Below are 26,398 nucleotides of genomic sequence, written 5' to 3'. Positions count from 1 at the left end.
TAAGTGTGTTGCATACCTAATGGGCATTACCTCATTTTGATCATTTTGTTCACATATATGATAAGTGTTTTACTAGGTTCACCTAGAAATTGGAAGCTGTGAACTGCAGGATAGAAAAGATATGACTGGCTACCAAGACATAAGTGGTGACAGAAACTGTAAAAAATTGTCTTGTATTGATGGTAAGAATACACTGAAGGTGTCACATTCATTAAAAAGATAAGAATTAAATCAGTAATGCAGGTGTAAATTCTGTATAGGTAATAGTAGAGTTACAAAACTACTGTTGGCTACTCTAGACTGCCATAAGTAAGTGTGGGCTATGGTAGTTTTCCTAGAAGCATTCGTCAGTTAAGATCATAACTGTGTTACCTGTAAATTAAGTGTGTTGCATACCTAATGAGCATTACCTCATTTTGATCATTTTGTTTGCATATGTGATAAGAATTTTACCACATTCACCTAGAAATTGCAAGCCATGAACTGTCTACAAACTGAGGATATAAAAGGGGCCACATAATCTACAGAACATTTTTGTTCTATGTAATTATCATCCTGTTTGTAACTTAAAAATATACAATATTTATAGCAACATTGAAACTGTGAATACACAATGGACTAACACAGAACAATAAGCAGTTCTAATTATCTGCAAAACAAACAAAAAACTAAATAAAATCATTGGCTCCTAGTTTGTCTCTTACACATTCAACTATGTTTCTTTCCCTATTCAGTTATGTTTCTTTCGCTAGCAATGCTACCAATACTATCAGTAATTCTACAGTTTATTACGTCATTTATGTAACCAAATCTAACAAACTGTAGCTTAGGTAGAGATAAAAGTAAGGAAGTGTATGTGTGTCATTTTGTATTTGAAAAAGAAATATTTGTAAATGTTTTAGTATACAAGTTCCACCAGGTCAAAGAGATATTTTCATGATAAATTTTGATCACTTATTGTCCAGTCAGGCAAATCAGAAAGGTTGACAACTTGTGGAGATTTCATTGTAAATTTCATGAATGAATCTGATGGAAAACATGATCCAGAGATGCTGTTTAAGGCCATTGAAATTATGTAGTAGTCATATGTATCAATACTTGAGTTACTCAAGATAGTAGCAGTCAGATAGTGTTTTCCAAGTGGAAGTTAAACACAAGGCTATTCTGTTTTATGTGTGTTGTTAGAAATATGATATGCTGTAAGTTATTATATATATTGCATACACAGACCAGAGACACTTAAAAAAAGCATATCCTGCTTAATCATTTATCAAAATTTGATTTCAGAGAAAGCTTAAAAATATTAACTGCAATGAAGTTTATGACTTATACATGCTAGTTTTAAAGACGAATATTTGTCAATAAGTTCGTGCCCGTCTCCCTTCACTGCTCCTTAAAAAAATGCAACACGACAATGTCTTCAAATAAATCCTGGAAGGCTGTAGACATCAGTGTCTTTTCAGAAATCTGTTTTACTGCTAACAGCTGAGCTTTTTTCATTTAACTTCATTTTAAACTGCAAAGGAATTAAATAGATATAAATAGCCAGTTACAAACAACTACAGAAATACACTTTACTAAGAAGCATGTCCAAGTTTTAGTCAGCTGACACAGTCCATATTATAATGTTTATGTACAATGTATAAAACATGTAACTAAGAAACTCATTTTCTACTGACGCACAACATGGCATATAATATTCTTGACATGTTATTGCAGTACTGTTGTATGGCAGGATAATGATAATTACAAGTGGTAATCAGATCATGTATTAATGGTGTAGTGTAGTAATCGAAGTACTCTTGCAATCAAGACCGAAAACTGATAAGTTGTGTGACACTCCAACTCTAATGTTCTCCATAAATATGATATCAAGTTATGCTGTATAACTTCCTGTTATTTATTTTATTTATGCTGAAAGGCACACTAGGCTGTTCAGTTCACAAAAACACTAAATATCACCTGCCTTGGGAAAAGTAACAGTGGGCATACTGCAGATTTCAATCATGAGCTCACAACTTTTCTTGCTCTATGCTAATGATTTTATACTTTATTTAAATTGTTTTCATTACTCTCAGGTGTACAGCCAGATGCAGTTGTTTATGAAACACGATATTTCGACAGCACACCTTGTTATCTTCAGGTGATACCTGTAGAATGAGTATCTTCAGTACATCACACCTCCTTTCTACTAATTTACTTCCCATCCCTTCTGTCACTACCCATTTGCATGTCATGTCAGGTGGAGTGGTGGCGGAGGGGGGGGACACACAGAGGGGGGAATGACTGCCAAATGATATGTGCAAACACTTGCCCCTTAGTGCTTCTCATACTACCTATCAGTTGCAGAAGACACACATGGTTGACATTATAACTACAGTTGGCTGAACACTGGGTTCCAATGCTTTACTGAGACTGAAGCCACTGTCCCTGTTGACCAGGATGTTGGCCACCCATTTCAATAGTCTACTTTAGAAGACAGTCTCAAAATGACATGGTCCATCTCAGCACTTTCGTTTCTTCATATTTTATTGCATTCCTTGGTAGGCAAATAATGTTTTGCAACCACAGATTTTGTTGGTTTCTTAAATTACGGGTGTGTCCTGCACTTCTTCGACTGCCCACAATGTCTGCCTGATGTATGCCTTACCACATTTGTGTGGAATATGACAGACCTCAGTTTACAGAGCCCCCTTTCATGTTTCACCATACCTAATAGTGCATGCATTTATGGAGATGGTTTGTGTTCTATTTTCTGGGCCTGTACCTTCTGCCTGTCTCCCAACATACTCATTTTTCTCTAATACATCCTGAAGATGGTTGAGCTACCTTGATACAATTTCTTCATTTGATGTTGCATGTGCCCTGCAGACCAGTTTATGTTGTTCTGCCTCATACTGTGGTGCATGATGACAGCTGGAGGCATGGATATAAACTGGTGTGGCTGGTTTTCCTTTACACACTTTGTCACAGAGAGCCATCCGCTTTGTGCTTGACTATGAGTACAAGAAGCAGAATTTGCCATTCTCTTCCACCTCCATAATGTATTTGATAGTGTGGTATAGAGTTCAGATGTTGGAGAAACTCCCGAAGCCTTTCACTCCATGTGGTCACACTACATACATGTCATCAACATATCTGTAAAAGCACGTAGGCTTTGGTGCAGCTATTTAGAGAGATTTTTCTTTAAAATGCTTCATGATTACCTGTGTAGAGGGCACGCTATGGCAATGCAATATGCTAGTTCATACTACTACTGCTACTACTACTACTACTACTACTACTACTAATAATAATAATAATAATAATAATAATATTGTTGGTGTGAGCACAAATTTAAAGAGGTCAGTCAATGTTGAGTTGATTTTCTCCTTGATCAGTTTGTGAGAATCAGCAAGTAGCACTCAGGTAAAGAGGGAGACCACCAAAACCAAAGCTCAACATAACGCGCTAGTTATGCTGCTTTATACAGGTCATGGAGATATGTCGTGTTTGTGAATTTTATTTGAATTGTCTGTTTTTCAGACAATACTAGTACAGCTGTCAAATTGGGTAAATCTCAACAGTAATGAAAAATACTAAATAATGCTTTGTGGTAGTTATTAACTAGTTTTGCACAAATGAACTAGCTCTTCAAACTTGTGGCACAGGGCAGCTTATCCAGTTTTATACTGACAGAAATACACTACCACCAGCTAATATACTATATCAACAAGGGAGTTTAAAGTTCTTGTGTGTTCAATGATAAAAGCATGAACTGGAAAAACACACACATGCACGCACACCTTCTATTCAATTGCTAACAACTGAGGTTTTTTTTACTTAACTTCATTTTAAACTGCAAAGAAATTAAATAGATATAAATAGCCAATTACAAACAACTACAAATATATACTTAACTAAGAAGCATGTCCAAATTTTAGTCAGCTGACACATTCCACATTGTAATGTTTATGTATAATGCGTAAAACATGTAACTAGAAACTAATTTTCTATTGATGTACAACATGGTGTATAATATTCCCAACATGTTACTGCAGTAATGATTGCTGTATGGTAGGATGATGATGATAATCAGTAAAAAGTGGTAATCAGACAAGTATTAATGGTGTAGTGTTCAGTAGCAAGAGGTAATCAAAGTCACTCTTGTGATTAAGATTGAAAACTGAAAAGTTTTGTGACACTGCAATTATAATGTTCTCTACTGTTAATGATATCAAGGATTGCCTGAGTAACTCCCTGTTACTGTATTTAGTGATTATTCACTTAATATTTGTTCGAGACTTGTTGTAGTAGTGGACCTACAGAAGATTAATTAAAATAAATATGGTACCAAATACCAGACTACTTTTTTGTACATACAAATTTTACTGAACAAATTAGAACATAAAAAAAGTGTTACATTTGTTACACACGAGAAAATGACACATTGCACCAGTCTTCTTTATAAACTTTTAACATATTCAAAGGGTAACAGTCAAACTAAGCTTTAGCATTAAACATTACTTTAAAGTTTTCTGCAGCAGTATTTTAATAAGAAACATACATCTAAGCAGAATTACTTTCTGTTCAACAAGTCATAATTTTTTTCATCATTGTAGGCCGTACAAAACAAAGTAAGCAGTAAAACTTATAGTTCCGTATATGGCCTTTTAGCCACCCATTCCTTGACACCTGGTAATTCAAGGACCTTTTTCCTCAGTGCAATAAGGTTTGGACAATCCTTTGTGATGTCGAACCCAGCCATATAATTGAGGTAGTCAAGTATACCAACAAAATAGAAGTCTGCCCATGAGAGCTGGAATTAATACAACTGCATTAACATCATGTATGAGACACTCAAAGTTGCAAATTCAAACATCTTAGTCCTATCAACAGAAACTCGCAAGAAGTGAGTGCAGCATGTGCCAGGTTGTTTCAAAATTTCATGGAAAGACAGATTATATTTCTGAAATTTTGACAGTACACACACACACACACACACACACACACACACACACACACACACACACACACACTCCACATGACATCTCTCTCTCTCTCTCTCTCTCCCCATGTCACTATCTGGTGTTTCCACAGTTGCATCTTGACACACCACCTGTTAGTACAAAAATCCAATGTGCACATTTGGTATAAGTAAATGGGGGATTGGGACCCCATTAGCTACATATACATCTACATCGACACTTTGCAAATCACATTTAACTGCCTGGCAGAGGGTTCATCAAACCACCTTCACAATTCTCTATTATTCCAATCTCGTATAGCGCGCGGAGAGAATGAACACCTACATCTTTCCGTATGAGCTCTGATTTCCCTATTTTCTCATGTCAATCATTTCTACCTATGTAGGTTGGTGCCAACAAAATATTTTTGCATTCTGAGGAGAAAGTTGGTGATTGGAATTTCGTGAGAAGATTCTGTTGCATCGAAAAACGCCTTTATTTTAATGATTTACAGCCCAAATTCTGTATCATTTCTATGACACTCTCTCCCAAATTTCGTGATAGTACAAAACCTGCTGCCTCTCTTTGAAATTTTTCGATGTACTCCATCAGTCTTACCTGGTAAGGATCCCACACTGCGCAGCAGTATTCTAAAAGAGGACGGATGAGCATAGTGTAGGCAGTCTCTTTAGTAGATCTGTTACATTTTCTAAGTGTCCTGCCAATAAAACACAGTCTTTGTTTAGTCTTCCCCACAACATTTTCTGTGTTCCTTACAATTTAAGTAGTTCGTAGTTGTAATACCTAGGTATTTAATTGAATTTATGGCTTTTAGATTAGACTGATTTATCATGTAACCAAAGTGTAATGAGTTCCTTTTAGCACTCATGTGGATGACCTTGTTATTGTTATCACTTTTTGTTATTTAGGGTCAACTGCTTGTTATTTAGGGTCAACTGCCACTTTTTGCAACATTCAGATATCCTTCCTAAATCGTTTTGCAGTTTGTTTTTATCTTCTGATAACTTTATTAGTTGATAAACGACGGCATCATCTTCTGCATACAACTGAAGACGACTGCTCAGATTGTCTCCCAAATCGTTTATATAGATAAGGAACAGTAAAGGGCTTATAACACTACCTTGGCGAACACCTGAAATCACTTCTGTTTTACTCTATGACATTCCATCAGTTACTATGAACTGTGACCTCTCTGACAGGAAATCACAAATCCATTCACACAACTGAGACGATATTCCATAAGCACGCAGTTTCACAACAAGCTGAATGTGTGGTACAGTGTCAAAAGCCTTCCAGAAATCCAGAAATATGGAATCGATCTGAAATCCCTTGTCAATAGCACTCAACACTTCATGTGAATAAAGAGCTAGTTGTGTTTCACAGGAATGATGTTTTCTAAACCCATGTTGACTGTCTGCCAATACTAGACTGTTTTCTTTGTGTTAATTCATAATGTTCTAACACAATATATATATTCCAAAATCCTGCTGTATATCGACGTTAACGATATGGGCCTGTAATTTAGTGGATTAATCCTACTACCTTTCTTGAATATTGGTGTGACCTGTGCAACTCTCCAGTCTTTGGTTACGGAAATTTCACTGAGTGAACAGTTGTATATGATTGTTAAGTATGGAGCTAATGCATCAGCATACTCCAAAAGGAACCTAATTGGTATACAGTCTGGACCAGAAGACTTGCTTTTATTAAGTGATTTGAGTGGCTTCACTACTCCGAGAATATTTATTTCTATGTTACTCATGTTGGCAGCTGTTCTTGATTCGAATTATGGAATATTTACTTCGTCTTTTGTGAAGGTACTTTGGAAAGCTGTGTTTAGTAACTCTGCTTTGGCAGCACTGTCTTTGATAGTATCTCCATTGATATCGTGCAGAGAAGGCTTTTATGGTGTCTTGCTGCTAACATACTTCAGACACGACCAGAATCTCTCTGGATTTTCTGTCAGGTTTTGAGACAAAGTTTCATTGTGGAAATTGTTATAAGCATCTTGCATTGATGTCCGCACTAAATTTTGAGCTTCTGTAAAAGATTGCCAATCTTGGGGATTTTCCATCTGTTTAAATTTGGCATGTTTATGTCATTGTTTCTGCAACAGTATTCAAACCCATTTTGTGTACCAAGGAGGATCAGCCCCATCGTTTGTTAGTTTATTTGATATAAATCTCTCAATTGCTGCCAATACTATTTCTTTGAATGTAAGCCACGTCTGGTCTACACTTACATTATTAATTTGGAATGAGTGAAGATTGTCTCTCAGGAAGGTGTCAAGTGAATTTTTATCTGCTTTTTTGAATAGGTATATTTTTCGCTTATTTTTGGAGGATTTGGGGATTACAATATTCAATCTTGCTATGACACTATTTTCACTAATCCCTGGATCAGTTTTGATGCTCGTTATTAACTCAGGAATATTTGTTGGTAAGAGGTCAAGTGCATTTTCACAACCGTTTACTATTCGCGTGGGCTCATGAACTAACTGCTCGAAATAATTTTCAGAGAATGCATTTAGCACAATTTCGGATGATATTTTATGCATACCTCCAGTATTAAACACGTATTTTCACCAACATATCAAGGGTAGATTAAAGACACCACCAACTATTATTGTATGAGTCGGGTACGTGTTTGAAAGCAAACTGAAGTTTTCTTTGAACCTTTCAGCAACTGTATCATCCCAATTGGGAGGTCCATAAAAGGATTCTACTATTATTTTATTCTGGTTGCCAACAATGACCACTGCCCATACTAGCTCACAGGAAGTATCTACTTCAATTTCACGACAAGTTAAACTACTACTGACAGAACAAACACGCCACCACCAACCGTGTTTAGCCTATCCTTTCGGAATACCGTTAGGTTCTTCACAAAAATTTCAGCTGAGCTTATATCCGGCTTTAGCCAGCTTTCAGTACCTATAACGATTTGGGCATCAATGCTTTCTATTAGTGGTTGGAGCTCTGGTACTTCCCCAACACAGCTACGACAATTTACAACTGTTACACCTATAACTGGCAGCTTATCACAGGAGCGCTATATGTTACTTTATCCTGTTTTATGCTTGATGTGTGCTACTTAGTGAAAAATTGCTGACTATGAACACTGGATCATCCCAGTCTCTTTTCTCGAAAGGAACATGACTTTATTTTATTGTACCAGATGATACAGCTAAAATTATGTGAAACTGATCATGCCTATAAATACAGGAATTAAAGCTGAAGCAGTCTTATCTTTGCAAAATGATATATTTAGGTTCTGGCTGTCCTCACTACAACATGTGCTAACATATTCATTACTGATAATTATATGTTACATGAGTATTGTTAAATGCCTTGTACAGAATTACTGGGTATTGTATGTGCTCCTGATTTATACTTAAATGGAGATTTATGCTTGTGCCGTGGTAGTAAATAGTGGTTACGATGTGTCGCACATCTCATTACAAATTCACAGTGTACATTCTCAGTTGGTTCCATACTATTTTCATGATAGTTTTTATAGTAACTTGCTGTGTCTTGTTTTGCTTTTTTGTTGCATGCAGATACCTGAAGATGTTCTGTTAGTGACAAACCAGTTCTGAAATAAATTGACTTATGTAACTATGTGCGATCATGATTTTTCAACAATTTTTACAAGTAATAAATCACCATTTCCTCAAAACTACATAAATTCAGATGTTCCTGTCTCCTTTGCCAACAAGTTTGTATTGAAATATGTTCTCGTCACTGAGTACAGATCTTGTGTGTATAAGTAGTCACTATGTATCAGCACTGCAGCACTGTATGATATGGCACATTAATAGCACTCACATTTGACAATTAAAAAAAAAACATAAAAAAGCATTTTTAGATGGCAAAATGAAATAATTATGATCTAAGAAAGCAAAACAATGAAACCAGAATGTAAGAAGTACTGGAAAATTTATCAGACTGATGTCAGTCGATGACAGGCACTGTTAACTGAAACTGGAGAACAGTGCTAAACTATAAGGCACACAGAGGGTCGCTGGGCACTGGAGAGTACCCTGACACTTTTCAAACTGCATGTATGTATATATGAATGGCTGTAAATGGTTAAGTGCATAGACCTATCACCCTAGCTCATTGGTCTACAGTGATGACCACCAGCACAACAATCAAATTTGATTATTGGTGGAGTACCTGCCGGATTAATAGCAATGCAAGCCACTGACTACCAACATCTGTCTCATGAGAATGATGGTGTATGTTGACAATACACTACTGGCCATTAAAATTGCTACACCAAGAAGAAATACAGATGATAAACGGGTATTCATTGGATAATTATATTATACCAGAACTGACATGTGATTACATTTTCACGCAATTTGGGTGCACACATCCTGAGATATCAGTACCCAGAACAACCACCTCTGGCTGTAATAATGGCCTTGATATGCCTGGACATCGAGTCAAACAGAGCTTGGATGGCTTGTACAGGTACAGCTGTCCATGCAGCTTCAACACAATACCACAGTTCATCAAGAGTAGTGACTGGCATATTGTAACGAGCCAGTTGCTCACCCACCATTGACCAGACGTTTTCAATTGGTGAGAGACCTGGAGAATGTGCTGGCCAGGGCAGCAGTCAAACATTTTCTGTATCCAGAAAGGCCCGTTCAGGACATGCAACACACGGTCGTGAAATATCCTGCCGAAATGTAGGGATTCGCAGGGATCGAATGGAGGGTAGAGCCACGGGTTGTAACACATCTGAAATGTAACGTTCACTGTTCAAAGTGCTGTCAATGTGAACAAGAGGTGACTGAGATGTGTAACCAATGGCACACCATACCATCACGCCGAGTGATACGCCAGTATGGCGATGACGAATACATGCTTCCAATGTGTGTTCAATGTGATGTCGCCAAACACGGATGTGACCATCATGATGCTGTAAACAGAACTTGGATTCATCCAAAAAAATGACGTTTTGCCATTCGTGTACCCAGATTCATCGTTGAATACACCATCACAGGTGCTCCTGTCTGTGACGTAGTGTCAAGGGTAACTGCAGCCATGGTCTCCAAGCTGATAGTCCATACTGCTGCAAACATCATCGAACTGTTCATGCAGTCTTGGAAATGTCCCCATCTGTTGGCTCAGGGATCGAAACGTGGTTGTACGATCCATTACAGCCTTGCAGATAAGATGCCTGTCGTCTTGACTGCTAGAGATATGAGGCCGCTGGAATCCAGCACAGCGTTCCATATTACCCTCCTGAACCCACTGATTCCATATTCTGCTAACAGTCATTGGATCTCAACCAACGTGAGCAGCAACGCGATAAGATAAACCGCAATCGCAATGGGCTACAATCCGACCTTTATCAAAGTAGGAAACGTGATGGTGCACATTTCTCCTCCTTACACGCATCTCAACAATGTTTCACCAGGCAACACCGGTCAACTGCTGTTTGTGTATGAGAAATTGGTTGGAAACTTTCCTCATGTCGGCACGTTGTAGGTGTCACTACCGGCGCTTACCTTGTGTGAATGCTCTGAAAATCTAATCATATGCATATCACAGCATCTTCTTCCTGTTGGTTAAATTTTGCGTCTGTAGCATGTCATCTTCATGGTGTAGCAATTTTAATGACCAGTAGAGTATAACGAAAATGATAGTTGCTACTCACCATATAGTAGAGATGCTGAGTTACAGAAGGGAACAACCACAAAGACTATCGGAAAATTAGCTTTCAGCTAACAAGGCCTTTATCAAAAACTCTCTCTCTCTCTCTCTCTCTCTCTCTCTCTCTCTCTCTCTCTCTCTCTCTGTGTGTGTGTGTGTGTGTGTGTGTGTGTGTGTGTGTGTGTGTGTGTGTGTGTTCGCTTTCTTGGCTGAAAGCTAACTTTCCGACAGTCTTCTTGCTGTGCCTTTCTGCGAGTCAGTATCTCCACTATGTGTTGAGTAGCAACTATACTTTTCATTATATTGTTACATTCCATCCTGGATTTTCCATTGTATGGTATATGATGACATTGTTACTACTGCTGCTGCTGCAGCACAGGTCACATCATAATTTATAAATCAAAAGCTTGAGTGTTCAAATGCATGTCTGTTTGGATACAGATGCACTAATAATATTACATAAAGTGGACAAAGTAAGTGATCACAAAAGCATGGTAATGTATCAATGAATTTATGTCTATTGTACATCTTCTTACAACTGTAACTTGGTAGTGCAAGGAAAATTTGTTCTTGTGATAAAATGAAACAAAAGATATTGTGTATTTTTATATTGTGTATTTTTAACACCACTATAGCTGTGGGATTACCGAACCTCAGCAGAAAATCTGGAAGTGTGCAATGGAAATAAATTAAGCCTATCAAAAACTATACTCGAGTAGCATGTATAGTCCTTTGCTTTCAAGCAAACATATTTATACTTACTTTGCCTGCTGCAAGATAACCACCATTTTCCTTAGCCAAATTATCAAGTCTTGGCATAATTATTGTCTCCAGTTCATTAAGAATTGCTGTCTTCTTCTTCTCCTTTTCAACTTCATCAGGTTCATAGAAAAACTTGTCTATCTCTGCATAAAAGAATGATTATTTTAACAAAATGCCCATCAAACAGGTAGATATTTGTTGTCACAGAACTGAAAGTGACTATTCCATGGTTCTTAACGATCTTTTTAAGCTTCTTGCTCAGTTTCTTCCACTTACAAATAGCTTTGAAAAACCACCTAAATTAATGTAACAAACAGGAACAGGGCACTTAAATGCAATGGTATTGCTACTTTAATGATTTTTTTACTGCAGAGTGATGTTCCTCTCTTTACATGAAGTTACAATAGAACGTACTTGAAGAAACATAAATGCTCTTTTCAACAGATATATGGAGTTGAAGAAATGTTTTAAATAATGAAAACATTGTTGGAATGGATGGGATGAGGACTCGACTTTAAATTTAACTGAGGCAGAACAGAGTTACAAAGAAATAAGAAAAGCAAGGTAAAGTAATGTAACTCTCATAGAAGCCAATTATTCAGAGCATTTCAAAGGCGTTCATAATTATATGTGTGTATGTACTTTATTTTTATAGTCTCATTTGAACAGGCATCAGGAGGTCCAATGGTACCAACCAACCAACATGTCATCATCAGCTGAGAGGTGTCACTAGATGCGGATATGGAGGGGCATCTGGTCAGCACACAGCTCTCCCAACTGTTGTCAGCTTTTAAGACCAGAGCCACTACTTCTAAGTCAGAAAGCTCCACCACTCACCTCACAAAGGCTGTATGCATCCTGCTTGCTAACAGTGCTCAGCAAAGCCAGACAGTCACCCCCTATTGGCACTTTGTTTTTCGATAAAAGAACATGTACTCATGGGAACTGCACAAATAGTTAGGCCACATAGCTACAAGATTCCACACTGACATTTTAATACTATCAGAAACCCTCGAAGAACAAGAGATTCAGACATGCAACATGGACATTTATAAGAGATGTTACATCATTGTTCTGGCTTGAGTCCATTTATTACAATAACTTGCAAGACAGCACCTTTTATTGATGTTTTTCATATTAATTATGCCAAAATGCAGAACATGAGTAATTTTGTGAATTTTGTTACAGTCTGCTAACTCTATAGGCAGCTAAAGCACCGTAGTTCAGCTTGGAAGATGTTGACAGGAGTCAACATATTTCATGCCTTCTTACACTGCTGCCAATCCTTGATATCTACTGTGTGTAGCACGAATTATTGGACTTTATGTGTATGCCATGGAATGTAAGCTGCCACCATTGTATGATCTACTTCCCTCTATGCAACTACTCTCTTCTGTGTATTCATACAGGCTATATTTCATTTGCAGATCAAATGCTGAAATAGGTTTCAAGTAGATCAGCATGTAACTTCCGCATGTCATACAGCAAAGGTGAAATTACAAAAAGACATAAAAGTATAAAGCGTGCAATCATTTTATTAGTGCAAATGCAAAATCTAGTTTTTGTGGATTTATGTGATGCTTTGGCGGCAGCAAAGCACACAGCTTCCGAAACTGGTGAATCCTGCATGCCCTTTACTTTTAGAACAGTACATAAAACATAATATCCATAAAACATAATATCTCAGATCTTGCCACCTTTCAGAAGATTTTATTTCAAATAGCATATGCACAAGTATGTGAAAAGTAATATTAAACTCAGATTCCACTTGCACCCATTTAATAATGCAGTGATTTTATCTTTTAATAATTCTTGAAAGAGGACAATTTGAATGATTTTCTTCCACGAGCATAAAAATTAATTTTATAACTTAAACTCATCCTGATATCCATATTAATTGTATTGTCAATTAAATACCAGACTAATCAAGAGCTGCTTTATTAAGTGCTTCCATGTTACTTTGTTACTTCAGGGTTCCCAGCGACATTTCTACTGAAGCAGATGATTGGTATGAAATGCGTGTTGTCAGTGTTGCACTAAGCGATGAGAACTTATTCTTCCCACACCACTCCTCACCTTTTGATAATCTGGATGCTAGTTTCCTTCTACCGCCAAACCAAGAGGACTGGATTTGCTAAAACGCTTACAGACTGAACATTGTGTTTTTAAAATGTAGCAGGACATTTTTGTTGTTTCTTAGGAATACTGTTAGCAAATAATTTCAAATGCAAAAAGGTCTTCTTGTTATGTAATTGTGCCCTGTGTATAACATAGGCCAGAAATGGAATTAAAATATTTTATCGTAACCTAAAGCACAGTACATGTGCTGCATCATGCAACTGAAACAATATATCTAGTATATGGCAATGTGAATACACTGGTATCCTCCACAACGAAGATAAATAAGCACATAAAATACAAAGGTTTGGTAAGCCCAACAGCATTAATTAAATCATATGCTGACTTTTGTTTCCTGTATTCTTGAAAACACCTGCCCGTGTTGCTGCTTTTAGAGATATACTGCCAAATTTAGCTGGTCACCGCAATTTATTTTAACTTGATTCATTATGTTGATAAATGCTGCTATCTTTTAATATAATAAATTTGATGAAGTTAGGTCTGTAAAAGATCGTAAATTCACACAAATCCATTCACTTCATTTAGTTACTGCCCCCGATTTTTTCTCACACTTAGGTCGTAGACACTTTCGAAGCCACTCATGCACTTGCATTAAAGATGTACAAGTGACATTCAAAAAAATGGATTTGAAGCATGACCTGATTCACATCATATTACGCTTTGCACATTTTTCTGCAGCAACACAAAAGTTGAAAACCACACCCCAGCAATAGGTGAAAACTTTCATAATTATTTAAGATGCTGAAAAACCTTTGCAGTCATCCTATGTGCAAGTGGGTGTTGCATCAAAAGGTAATGTGAACAAAGTTAATCAAATCCTGATTCTGAGTTTATGAAGTAGATAAAAAAAAAAAATGTTTTCTGACAAGAATGCAAAAGATTATATCACAATTGTCTGAAATTTCTTCACCTAAATATGCATTTGTCACTTCTTGTGATACAGAAAGATAATTTTGTATGTATAAAAATGTTCTGTCAGGTAAATGCGTAAGCCTACATTCAATATACATTTTTTAGCCTCGAGTTACACCAAAAACAACGTACAAAATGTGGCAGTGAAAATAATGCAAGATATACCTGAGGATCCATATTTTAAAGATAAGTGGTTAACCATGAAACAAGGTGGGGTTGTTAATAATAACACAGCTGAATTGATAATACATGATGATGCTTTGTTTTGGAGAGTAAGAATTATATGACTTTCTGGAGAGTATGTATAATAATGACTGTGGAGACAGAACTTATTAAGTTTATCCACAAGTGATATGAACACTTTGGAGTACTTAAGTGCTTCAAGCACATGGTCAAATTCAATTACTTTGTGGGTTTAAGTAGAAAAGTAGTACTAGTTTTAAGATCCTGTGAAATATGCCAGAAAATGAAAGATGATAAAGTTGTGTGTTATAAATTGTATGCTATTAATAGCAAATGTTTACGTAACCTTACTGCAGTTGACTTTTTCAGTCAACTTCCAATGAGCAGAGGGGGAATAACATAATTTTGTTCTACCTGAGTGCTGGTCGAAATATGTGAAATGGTATCCCATAAAAAATGCAAATACAGAAATAGTGAGTCACTGTTTGAGAAAACATTTTGGAAGTGTAGGAAGATCACACAGATTACTAACAGATAATGATCCACAGTTTTTCAGTCAACGTGTTTAAGAGGTTTTTGATATGGGAAAGAGTTAAGCATTTATTTATCTCAAAATACGATCAACAGAGTAGCCCTTTTGAATGAATTATGAAGCTTTTACGACTATGTGGAATCTATTGTCCTACTAAACATACTTCTTGGGCACAATAAATTCCTGAGTTCCATATTATCATCAATGAACTACACAGGACAACGAGCTTATCACCTGTGGAAATGATGGACAAACTATTTATTGGGGAACCATAACTAAAAATGTTTAAGTGGCCTAAATTGGAAGCAATGTCTATGCATGAAATACAATTATAGGAAAGTGACAATTTTATTTACGCACGGAACTAAGGGTGGGTTCACACAGTGATATGAACACACTCATCATCTTGAATGTTAGCTTAGTCACGTTTTTCTGGGGGATATGGGGCTGAAGGGTTGGGGGGGGGGGGGGGGGGTTACAACTTGGGACCTTCCTAAGGAGACAAAGAAAGAGATAGCAAGCTAACACTGGAGTGCTTGGGAATGCAGTCACACACGTGGGGAGATGGGAAGGTAATGTGCTGTACAAAAGCTAAGGAGATGTTGAAACCAAATGGAATACATGAACAAGATCTACAGCAGAAAGTCAAAAGGTCTGGTAGGGAGGCACCAGCAGATGTGGCAAGAAGGTTGAAGAGCAATGGAAGACTTAGGTGGTGTTTGTTGGGATGTTTAAGGGGGGACTAAACAGCTAAGGTCATCAGTCCCCCATTCCAAAAACAGGCGAGACGAAAATTTATGGAGCTGGTAAAACCCCAAGGGGGAGGAGACTCCTCCCAGTCACTGAAAGAACACAAATGTGGCAGCGAACACTAGAGACAGGAAGAGTACAGACGAACACCGGACAGAAAGAAACAGAAGAAAAGAAGAGGGCCGGAGACTGGTTGACTGACCAGGATAACAAAAAAGGGAAAGAGTCAACCATCCGAATACACACTAAAATCTGCAACCAATTATGAGAGACTCGAGGACAAGAGACACAGAAAGGGAAAGGTGCAGGACCTCCCTAAATGGGACCATAAAAAGGACTACCACGGATAAAATTTAAAACGTCGTCCGCCATGGAGGCATCGTCGCATAAAACCAAAGGCAACGTGCCCGGGAGATTAAAAGACTGCCGGAGGGTGCACAGTCGGGGACACTCCAACAAAATGTGGGCGACCATCAACCGGGACCCACACAGACACACGGGGGGGATCCTCCTGACACAAAAGATGTCCGTGCGTCAGGTAGGTATGGCCGATGCAGAGCTGACACAGGATGACAGAGTCCCTGCGAGAATCCTGCAGGGAGGACTGTCACACATCGGTCATCTCCTTAACAGCCCACAGTTTATTCGCCGATGTCAGGCTACGCCACTCATCATGCCACAGCCCAAGCACCTTACGGCGCAACACCAGCTGCAGATCACGAGCCGGGAGGCCGATCTCCAAAGCGGGAGTGTCAATCGCCCCTTTGGCCAGCCTGTTGACACGTTCATTCCCCGGGATGCAGTGACCTGGCATCCAAACAAAGACCACCGAACGACCAAAGCGGGTAATGGTAAATACAGATTCCTGAATAAAGGATACCAGAGAAGAAGAGGTATAGCAACGGTCGATAGCCTGGAGGCTGCTCAGGGAGTCACTGCAGATGACGATGGATGTAACTGAGCAGGAACGCATATGCTTAAGAGCGTGCAATATGGCCACCAGCTCTGCAGTAAAAATACTGCAGCCAGCCGGTAAGGAGTGCTGTTCAACATGGGCAGCGTGAGCAAAAGTGTAGGCAGTACGACCATCTACCAGGAAACCATCTGTGTAGACAGGCTCACAGCCTGAAAATGAGGCGAGGAGCGGAAGAAAACGGCGACGGAGGGCCACAGGCGGAACCGAGTCCTTGGGTTCCCGTGCCAAGTCCAGACGGACGGACGACCGGGGCATACACCAGGGAGGCGTGGGTGCACGGACCCGGAAGGGAGGCAGAAGAGGGAATGACCCCAGTTCTGACGGCAGGGACTGGACGTGGACAGCAGCGAAAAGCCCAGACCTAGGTCGCCGTTCAGGCAGAGGGAGGACCATCGCAGGCGATGATTGGGATGGCCCGGCGAGCAATGCACGTGGACAGCATAGCCGGCGAGCAGTCGGTGGCGGTGAATCCGCAGTGGGGGAACCCCGGCCTCCACCAGTAGACTATCCACAGGGCTCGTACGGAAAGCGCCAGTTGCAAGCCGAACCCCACAGTGGTGTATGGGGTCCAACAACGTCAACACTAAGGGTGATGCTCCATAGGCCAGGTTCTCATAATCAAGCCTGGACTGCACAAGGGCTCTGTACAATCGCAACAGCGTGCAGCGATCTGCACCCCAAGACGCGTGGCTCAGGCAGTGGAGGGAGTTGAGGTGCCACCAGCACTTTTGCTTCAGCTGAGTAATATGAGGAACCCATGTGAGCCGGGCATCAAAGACGAGTCCTAAGAAGTGGCTAGTGTCCACCACTTCAAGTAGGTGGCCGTCGAGGTAAAGTTCAGGATGAGGGTGGACAGTCCGACGCCTACAGAAGTGCATAACTCGAGTCTTGGCTGCAGAGAACTGAAAACCATGAGTCAGAGCCCATGATGCTGCCTTGCGAACGGCTACTTGCAGCCTGCATTCGGCGACTCCCGTAGTCGTTGAGCTAAATGAGATGCAGAAGTCGTTGGCATACAAAGAAGGAGACACCGACGACCCCACGGCTGCAGCCAGACCATTAATGGCCACTAGAAATAAGGAGACGCTCAACACCGAGCCCTGCGGGACCCTATTTTCATGTATATAAGATGAACTAGAGGCGGCACTGACTTGCACCCAGAAAGGGTGACGCAATAAAAAGTTTTGAAGAAAAGCTGGGAGCTGACCACGAAGACCCCACTCATGTAACGTAGCAAGGATGTGATGCCTCCATGTTATGTCATATGCCTTCCTCAGATCAAAAAATACAGCAACGAGATGCTGACGGCAGGCAAAGGCCGTACGGATAGCAGATTCCAGCCGCACCAAATTGTCCGCAGCAGACCGGCCCTGACGGAAGCCACCCTGGGATGGAGCGAGGAGACCGCGCGACTCAAGGACCCAACACAAATGCCGCCCCACCATATATTCGAGCAATTTGCACAAAACGTTGGTGAGGGTAATGGGACAATAGCTGTCCACTGCCAGAGGGTCCGCACCGGGCTTCAAGATGGGGACAATAACACCCTCTCGCCATTGCGACAGGAACACGCCCTCGCTCCAAATGCGGTTAAAAATGGTGAGGATGTGTCTCTGCCAGTCCCTGGAGAGATGCTTCAGCATCTGTGTGTGGATGCAGTCTGGTCCTGGTGCTGTATCAGGGCAATTGGCGAGGGCAGCGAGGAATTCCCTCTCGCTGAAAGAAGCATTGTATTTTTCAGAACGACGCGTGCGGAATGATAACGGCGTCCGCTCGGCGTGGTCCTTTAGAGAGCGAAATGAGGGGGAGGGGGGGGTAAGTTGCAGTCGCAGAGCTCGTTGCAAAGTCTGTGGCAAGGAGGTCAGCAATGGCGGCAGCCTCTGTCCAGACAGCACCGTCCAGGGAGATTCCAGGGACATCCATAGGAGTCTGATATCCATAAATCCGCCGGATGCGGGACCACACGAGTGAGGGGGAGACATGGGAGCCCAAGGATGAGACATACCTCTCCCAGCACTCCTGCTTACGCTGTGCAATAAGACGACGGGTCAAGGCATGGAGTCGCTTAAAGGCGATGAGGGTCTCCAGAGACGGGTGCCGCCTATGATGCTGAAGATCCCGCCTACAGTCGCGAACAGCCTCAGCAATCTCCGGCGACCACCAGGGGACAGCCTTCCTCTGAGGGAGTCCAGAAGAGGGGGGGATGGCAGCCTCGGCCACAGAAATAATTGACGTGGTCAAGACACGGACCACCTCGTCAATGTTACCCTGTGGGGGAGAAGCAATGGTGGCAGTGGAAGTAAAAGTCGGCCAGTCAGCCCTGTTGAGAGCCCAGCGGGGCAGGTGCCCAGAAGAATGACACTGGGGCAGTGACAAATAGATGGGAAAATGGCCACTACCACACAGGTCAGGATGCACTCTCCAGTGGAGGGATGGGACAAGTCCAGGGCTGCAAAGAGAGAGATCGATGGCCGAGTACGAGCCATGGGCCACACTGAAATGTGTGGGAGCACCGGTGTTCAAGACTAAGGTCGAGCTGAGCCAACACATGCTCCACGGCATGACTGCAGTCATCGGAGACAGTCCCACCCCATAGAGGGTTGTGGGCATTGAAATCGCCCAGAAGCAGCAATGGTGGCGGGAGTTGAGCCAGCAGCGCAGGCAAGACACGTCGGGGGAGCTCCCCATCTGGAGGAATGTAAACAGAGCAAACAGTAATAGCCGGCGAGAGCTCAACCCTGACAGCGACTGCCTCTAAAGGTGTCAGAAGGAGTACTGGCGAGCTACAGACAGAGTGGTGAACAAAGAGGCAAACTCCACCTGACGCTTATTGACAGGCAGCGCGGTTCTTATAGTATTCCCGATAACCATGAAGGGCGGGGGTCCACAAAGCTGGAAACCAAGTTTCCTGAAGAGGAATGCAGAGAACAGGGGAAACACTCAGAAGCATCCGGAGCTCAGGCAGGTGGCGGAAATAATCGCCACAATTCCACTGGAGAATGGAAGCAGGAAGGGACTGGGAGGGCGTGAAGGCGACTAAGAGGCAGACGGCGCCTCAGAGCCAACGGCTGCCACCGGGGGAGAGTCAGCTGCGGCCATAGGAAAGGTCCCCGAGGGTTCCATGAGGGCGAGATCCGCCGCGGAGGCGAGGATCTCCACCTCATCCCCGGAGCCAGAACTATTGACAGCAGGCAGTACTGAAAGCGCCGGAACGTCCTTCTTCTTGGACACATTCCGCTCTTCTCACATCTGTCCTTAAGGTTAGAGGGATGGGAGAGCTTCTCTGAAGGAGCGTCGGAGGCTGACAATGATGCAGAAGTCCTACGACCAGCAGGTGGTGGAACCTTCAGACACTGGCTGACATCCGGCTGGGTAGGAGAAGAAACGGAGGAAGGGAGAGCCCCGAGGGCCCCCTTCCGTGAGAGAGGAACCGGCAGAGGTAACGCCGGCGGTGAAGGAGGGGGAGGGATCGAGCCCCCTGGTTTTGGAGCAGATGTCACTCCCGAAGTAAGCGTGGGGGGAGCGACAGAAGAGGGTTTGCCCCCAACAGTGAAGGGGGCAACAGAGGAAGGTTTGCCCCCAACAGCGAAGGAGGCAACAGAGGAAGGTTTGCCCCCAACAGCGAAGGAGGCAACAGAGGAAGGTTTGCCCCCAACAGTGAAGGAGGCAACAGAGGAAGGCTTGCCTCCAGACACTAGGGGGGGCAGACAGAGATGCACGGCCCCGAGGGCCCACTGAAGGTGGCACAGATGAGGCGACAACTGCCGCCCACGAGGGCGATGATAACGTGGCTGCAGCATAAGATGTTCGAAGGGGAACGATAAGTAAGCCGGTCCAGGGTCTTAAATTCCATTATCCTCCGCTCCTTATGAAGAATGGCGCAATCCGGCGAGCATGGAGAGTGGTGCTCCCCACAGTTGAGACATACAGGCGGAGGCGCACATGGAGAATCGGGATGAGAGGGGCATCCGCAATCTCGACATGTGGTGCTGGACGGGCAACGGGAGGACATATGCCCAAACTTCCAGCACTGGAAGCACCGCATCGGGGGAAGGACGTATGGCTTGACGTCACAACGGTAAACCGTTACCTTGACCTTCTTGGGCAATACAGCACTCTCGAAGGCCAAGATAAAGGCACCGGTGGCCACCCTGTTAGTCTTGGGTCCTCTATGTACACGACGGACAAAATCCACACCACGTCGTTCCAAGTCGGCTCTCAGCTCGTTGTCGGATTGTAACAATAGGTCATGATGGTAAATAATCCCCTGGACCATATTTAAGCTACTGTGGGGAGTGACGGTAACAGGGACGTCACCCAGCTTATCACACAACAGCAACACCCGTGACTGGGCTGGGGAGGACGTCTTGAGGAGGACGGACCCATTCCTCATTTTAGACAATCCCGCCACTTCACCCAAACTTATCCTCCAAGGTGCTCCACAAAAAACTGAGGCTTCGTCGTAAGAAAGAAGTCACCATCAGTCCTGCTGCAGACAAGGTATTGTGGTACATAAGACTCCGGCTTGGCACTAGATCTGCGTACCTCCCACGGCGCAGCCAACGAGGGGAACGACTGAGGGTCATATTGCGCAGCATCAAAGTCAACTCTGCCTCGCTTAGAGACGCTGGTGGCCGTGCGACCACCAGCTTGGTGTGATTTATTGTGCTTCATTGCGCCACATCCGCCCAGATGCCACCTACTCCGAACGAGGGCTCTCCCCAAGGGTGCCACCCAGCCAAAGCAACGGGTACCTGGCCGATATCCCATTGCCCACAGTCCCCGTGCCCCAGACAAGATGGGCACATACTCCTTGGCAAGCATGGGGAGGAAACAGCTCTGGCATCTGTAGTGCGATCCCTGCGTGGTCAGGGGGCTACCACCAAGAGGGTACATGACGACCCCACCACAACGGACTGGCTACCGTGCTGGATTTTAGGTGTTGAAGTAGTCCACAGTTGTGGGTGCTAAGAAGGGGATTGCGCACAAGACGAGAAGGAGGTAACCCAAAAAACGTTGAATGTAAATCCCACCACACGACAATAGATAGCATGCAAGATGGTGGTGCACAATGGACCAATAGAAAAACACCATGTAAGGCATCCTTCCCCAAATGGCACGCACTAACAACGGAAATTTTGAAAATTGGAGGTCAAACCCAAGAGGGGACCATCACATAAGGCCGAAACTTTTGAGTCTCCTTTTAGTCGCCTCTTACGACAGGCAGGAATACCGCGGGCCTATTCTTACCCCTGAACCCGCAGGGGGTGTAAGACTTAGGATACCTCACAGTGGTAGTTATGATACCTGATGCACTCTGTGAGGAGAGATAGAGAAGGGAAGTTTATAGAGTAGGTTACCCCACAGATGAGAACCTATGTCAAGTTAGGGTGGACTCAAAGGAGGGATGGCCCAACTGCATTTTTTAGGGCAATGGGAGAATGAGTTGAGGGGTGCACATCACATCAAGCTTGTTCACAAGGGGGAAAGAGTAACTATCCCTGGAAAAGTTGTTCAGAATCAAGTGAGGTACAACACTACCTGTGTGTGCAGCCTGAACGCTGAGCAGACATCTCTGCTTGCGGATGGAGCATGCTGTTCCATGCTGTCACCAGTTGAAGGTGCTTTGGAGGAGCTGCATAGAATATGCAATCAGACCACTCCAAAAATGTCAGTTTTTGCAGACCACTCCAAAAATGTCAATAGAAGTAGAAAAGACACAAGAGAGACTGGTTGATTCTGGATGAAGGCCCAGATTAAGAGTTATTGTCATATAGTTGTAAAATGCAATTGTGTAAGCTTATGCAAGAAAATAACAGTGCTTAAACCAAAGTCACCGTTGGAAATAATTTACATAGCTAAAGATAGCAGAAACTACACTCTTTCAGTGAAGCATTCATACTTGAAAAAAGGAGTTACCAAGCAGGGCAAGAAGTCAAGTTGGAGCTCACTAGCAGGGCCAGCACATAATAGGCGACCATCAATCCAGTGTTAACATACTGTACATTCTACCAGAAAAAGAGAAGGTGGCGTTACACTTGCTGTTAACTATGGTGAACCACAGCAGCATCGGGGAAAATGATAAATGTCACAATCTACACAAGAAAATTACAGAAACACGTTAACTATTCTTTTCAGTGACTACATAAGAATGCTTAAAGTGGCCCCTGGCAATTCATTTGACAATGCAAATATCCTGAAACACACAAGCAGAAACCTTCACACCTTATGTTACTGACTTTCATTTATTTAAACTGAGAATTAAGGTAATAATAATGGAAATTTTTGTTTAATTCTAACATAGGAAAATAGAAGATGGAATAATGACAATAATATGTAAAGGATAGATTGCTACTCACCATATAGCATAGATGATGAGTCACAGATAGTTAGAACAAAAGACTGTCAAACAAATTAGCTTTTGGCTGAAAAGGTCTTCATTGGAATTAGGCAACATATACATACACACAATGGTAAATCCAGGATGGAATGTAACAATGTAGTGAAAAGGATAGTTGCTATCCATCATACAGTGGAGATGCTGAATTGCAGAAAGGCGCAACACAAAGACTGTCAGAACGTTAGCTTTTGGCCAGCAAGGCCTTCGTCAAGGACACGGGAGGGCCAGAGGAATGTAGGGTATATTGCACGGAAGAGTTCTCACATGCACAATTCAGAAAAGCTAGTGTTGGTAGGAAGGATCCAGATGGCACAGACTGTGAAGCAATCATTAAAATGAAGAACACTGCATCGGGCAGTAGTGCACTCAGCAACCGGGTGGTCCAGCTGTTTCTTGACCACAGTACGTCGGTGGCAGGGTGACCGCCCACCCCAAATTTTGCAATTCAATCCCGCATTTAGATACATTTTAAACTATCCAGAGCAGGATCAGGTTTGTCACAAACAATGTGTTTTAGACTTACTTCAATTTTTTCTGTACATGTATTTAAATTTCAGGTAACTGATTGTCTTATGGTATTCATCTCAACTTTTCAATTGTTGGTTCAGTTGTTATATTGTAGGCTACTCTACACACATTAATGTAATCTGTGGTTGAAACTTCCTGGCAGATTAAAACTGTGTGCCCGACCGAGACTCGAACTCGGGACCTTTGCCTTTTGCGGGCAAGTGCTCTACCAACTGAGCTACCGAAGCACGACTCACGTCCGGTACTCACAGCTTTACTTCTGCCAGTATCCGTCTCCTACCTTCCAAACTTTACAGAAGCTCTTCTGCGAAACTTGCAGAACTAGCACTCCTGAAAGAAGTGCAAGAAGTTCTGCAAGTTTTGCAGAAGAGCTTCTGTAAAGTTTGGAAGGTAGGAGACGGATACTGGCAGAAGTAAAGCTGTGAGTACCGGACGTGAGTCGTGCTTCGGTAGCTCAGTTGGTAGAGCACTTGCCCGCGAAAGGCAAAGGTCCCGAGTTCGAGTCTCGGTCGGGCACACAGTTTTAATCTGCCAGGAAGTTTCATATCAGCGCACACTCCGCTGCAGAGTGAAAATCTCATTCTGTAATCTGTGGTTGTATATGAAAATGGAGACTTCAGAAATAAATAGGATCCACAAATAGATAGTGACAAAAAGAAGGAGAAAACTGGTAAGTAACTCCAGAACTAAAACGTTTTTTGTGTATGGAATGGGAAATGAATGCATTATTCTTGGCATCATGCGCAAGTAACAGGTTCAAAGGCACATGAAAAATGTCTAATAAGACATTTAGTGTCGGTCATGGAGGCTCTAATTACATTACTAAACTTGCAAATGGGCAAGAACACAAACAAATGTGAGCCTCTCAATCAAGAATAAGGTATCAACTTCATTATTTGGGTCAAATTCTAAAACAGCATGCAACACGATAATGTTACAACTTCTGAATTGACCAAGGTGTATCAATGTTAACACAATGTGCTTTACCATTATTATGATCGTGGCACAAAATTGGTGCCTATGACACTTCCAAATTCAGAAATCATTACAAGCATTTTGAATTTATGACATGCTGGAACTGTAGTCAGTGCTGCGTTCAGAATTCAGATAACTACCATAAAGCAAAAATTTGTGAGTGAAGGTGTGAATTATCTGTACTAGTCGGCGATATGGAAAGTGAGATCCAGAGCCTAAAGGCTGAAGTTACTCTCTTAAATAAGAAGTTGTGTGAATTTGAACCACAGTGCCTGATGAACGAATGTAGGCCTAAACTAAAAACCAAGGAAAGCTTTCCTGCCGTCATTACTCAAAACAGGTTTCAAATTCTCGACGAAATAGTGGAACAAGAACAAGTTCAGTCTGTGCAAACTAGAAGTAATCCTTCAAGCAGCAAAAAAACTGTCAGTGATAAGTTCAGAAAACACCAAGTCCCAAACTCATGTGCAAAACGTGAAACTGAATGTAAACAAACCGTCCAAGGAAATGGAATCTGTGAAATTACATGCAAGAAATTGTCCCTAGAGAAAAATAGAAGAAACGACGACAATCAGAAACACAAGCAGGGCCGGATTCTATTATATGGAGACAGCCATGGACGTGAAATAGCGCAAAACATCGCAAATATGCAAGACAACTTTGCAGCGGCAGGCCACATCCAGCCTGGAGCCCCTCTTTCTGCTGTAGTGAAGCCGTGCATGCAGGATTGTGACTCCTTCCCATCCAATGACTGTGTCATTATTATGGGAGGTTCATATGATGTAGCAAGAAATCAAGCAAATGATGCAATTAGACATATGAAAATGGTAAATGACACTAAAACAATTGTTGTCAACATTCCGCAGAGGCATGATTTTATGAAACAGTCTATTGTGAACTGGGAAGTTCATAAAACAAATGACAGGATTAAAGCTCTGTGTAGTAAATTTCAGAATGTGTCTCTAGTAGATGTCAGCTATCTAGAAAGGGAGCTGCACACATCTCATGGTCTACACATGAACAAAAGAGGCAAAAAGATTGTTAGTAGCAAAATTATTGAGGAAGTCAGGCGGCATTGTTCACAAAGTGATGAAAAGAAGTCCATTGCCATGGGGTGGTACAACCCACCTCAACAAAATCTGGCACAGCACCAGCCACCGCTGGCAAGCCAGGGAAACTTGTAAAGCTTGCAGGCCTCATTGCTTGTCCAAAATTATCCTCTAAGGTCCAGCAGGTAAAACTCAGCCTTAAAATAATACACCAGGATCTTGGTAGCCTTAGAAATAAGCATAATGATCTAGATGTAATTTCACGGATTGACAAACCCGATATATTAGTTGTAACTGAACATAGGTACAATGAAGCTCTGATTAGCATTAGTCAACCACTGTGTATGAAATTCTGCACAGCCTTCAGTAGAAAAGACAAGACTGGGGGAGCTGTAGCAATTTTCACTGTAAATGAAAGTAATTTTAATGTTATTGACGTGCTTGGAAGGAGTCTCAGAATTTGCTACAATAAACCTAAAATGGGGTAGAGATAACATAACAGTTATCGGTGTTTACAGGCCACCTGCAGCAAATACAGATACCTTTTTTGTAAATC

General features: G+C 41.9%; 1 protein-coding gene and 1 non-coding gene across 6 annotated transcripts in view; both read right to left on the bottom strand.

Annotated features, from left to right (window-relative positions):
- Positions 1–3,812: 3,812 nt before the first annotated feature.
- The window catches only part of LOC126282422 (glutathione S-transferase-like), a 76,740-nt gene continuing 54,154 nt past the window's right edge, over positions 3,813–26,398 (bottom strand). For 4 of the 5 annotated variants that reach the window (XM_049982097.1, XM_049982109.1, XM_049982083.1 and 1 more), the window contains exons 4-5: positions 11,399–11,541; positions 4,340–4,798 (exon numbers count right to left, since the gene is read on the bottom strand). In XM_049982097.1, coding sequence (XP_049838054.1) covers positions 4,631–4,798; positions 11,399–11,541 — 311 coding nt within the window. In that variant the 3' untranslated portion in view covers positions 4,340–4,630. Of the gene's footprint in view, positions 4,799–11,398; positions 11,542–26,398 lie in introns of all 5 variants that reach the window. The other variant, XM_049982090.1, reaches the window with a different exon arrangement.
- Positions 23,972–24,046, bottom strand: Trnal-caa (transfer RNA leucine (anticodon CAA)). Its single transcript has one exon. It is a non-coding gene; the product is annotated as a tRNA-Leu (tRNA).

The sequence above is a fragment of the Schistocerca gregaria genome, chromosome 1, assembly GCF_023897955.1.
Source record: "Schistocerca gregaria isolate iqSchGreg1 chromosome 1, iqSchGreg1.2, whole genome shotgun sequence".
NCBI classification, from domain to species: domain Eukaryota; kingdom Metazoa; phylum Arthropoda; class Insecta; order Orthoptera; family Acrididae; genus Schistocerca; species Schistocerca gregaria.
This window is presented reverse-complemented; position numbering and strand designations above follow the sequence as displayed.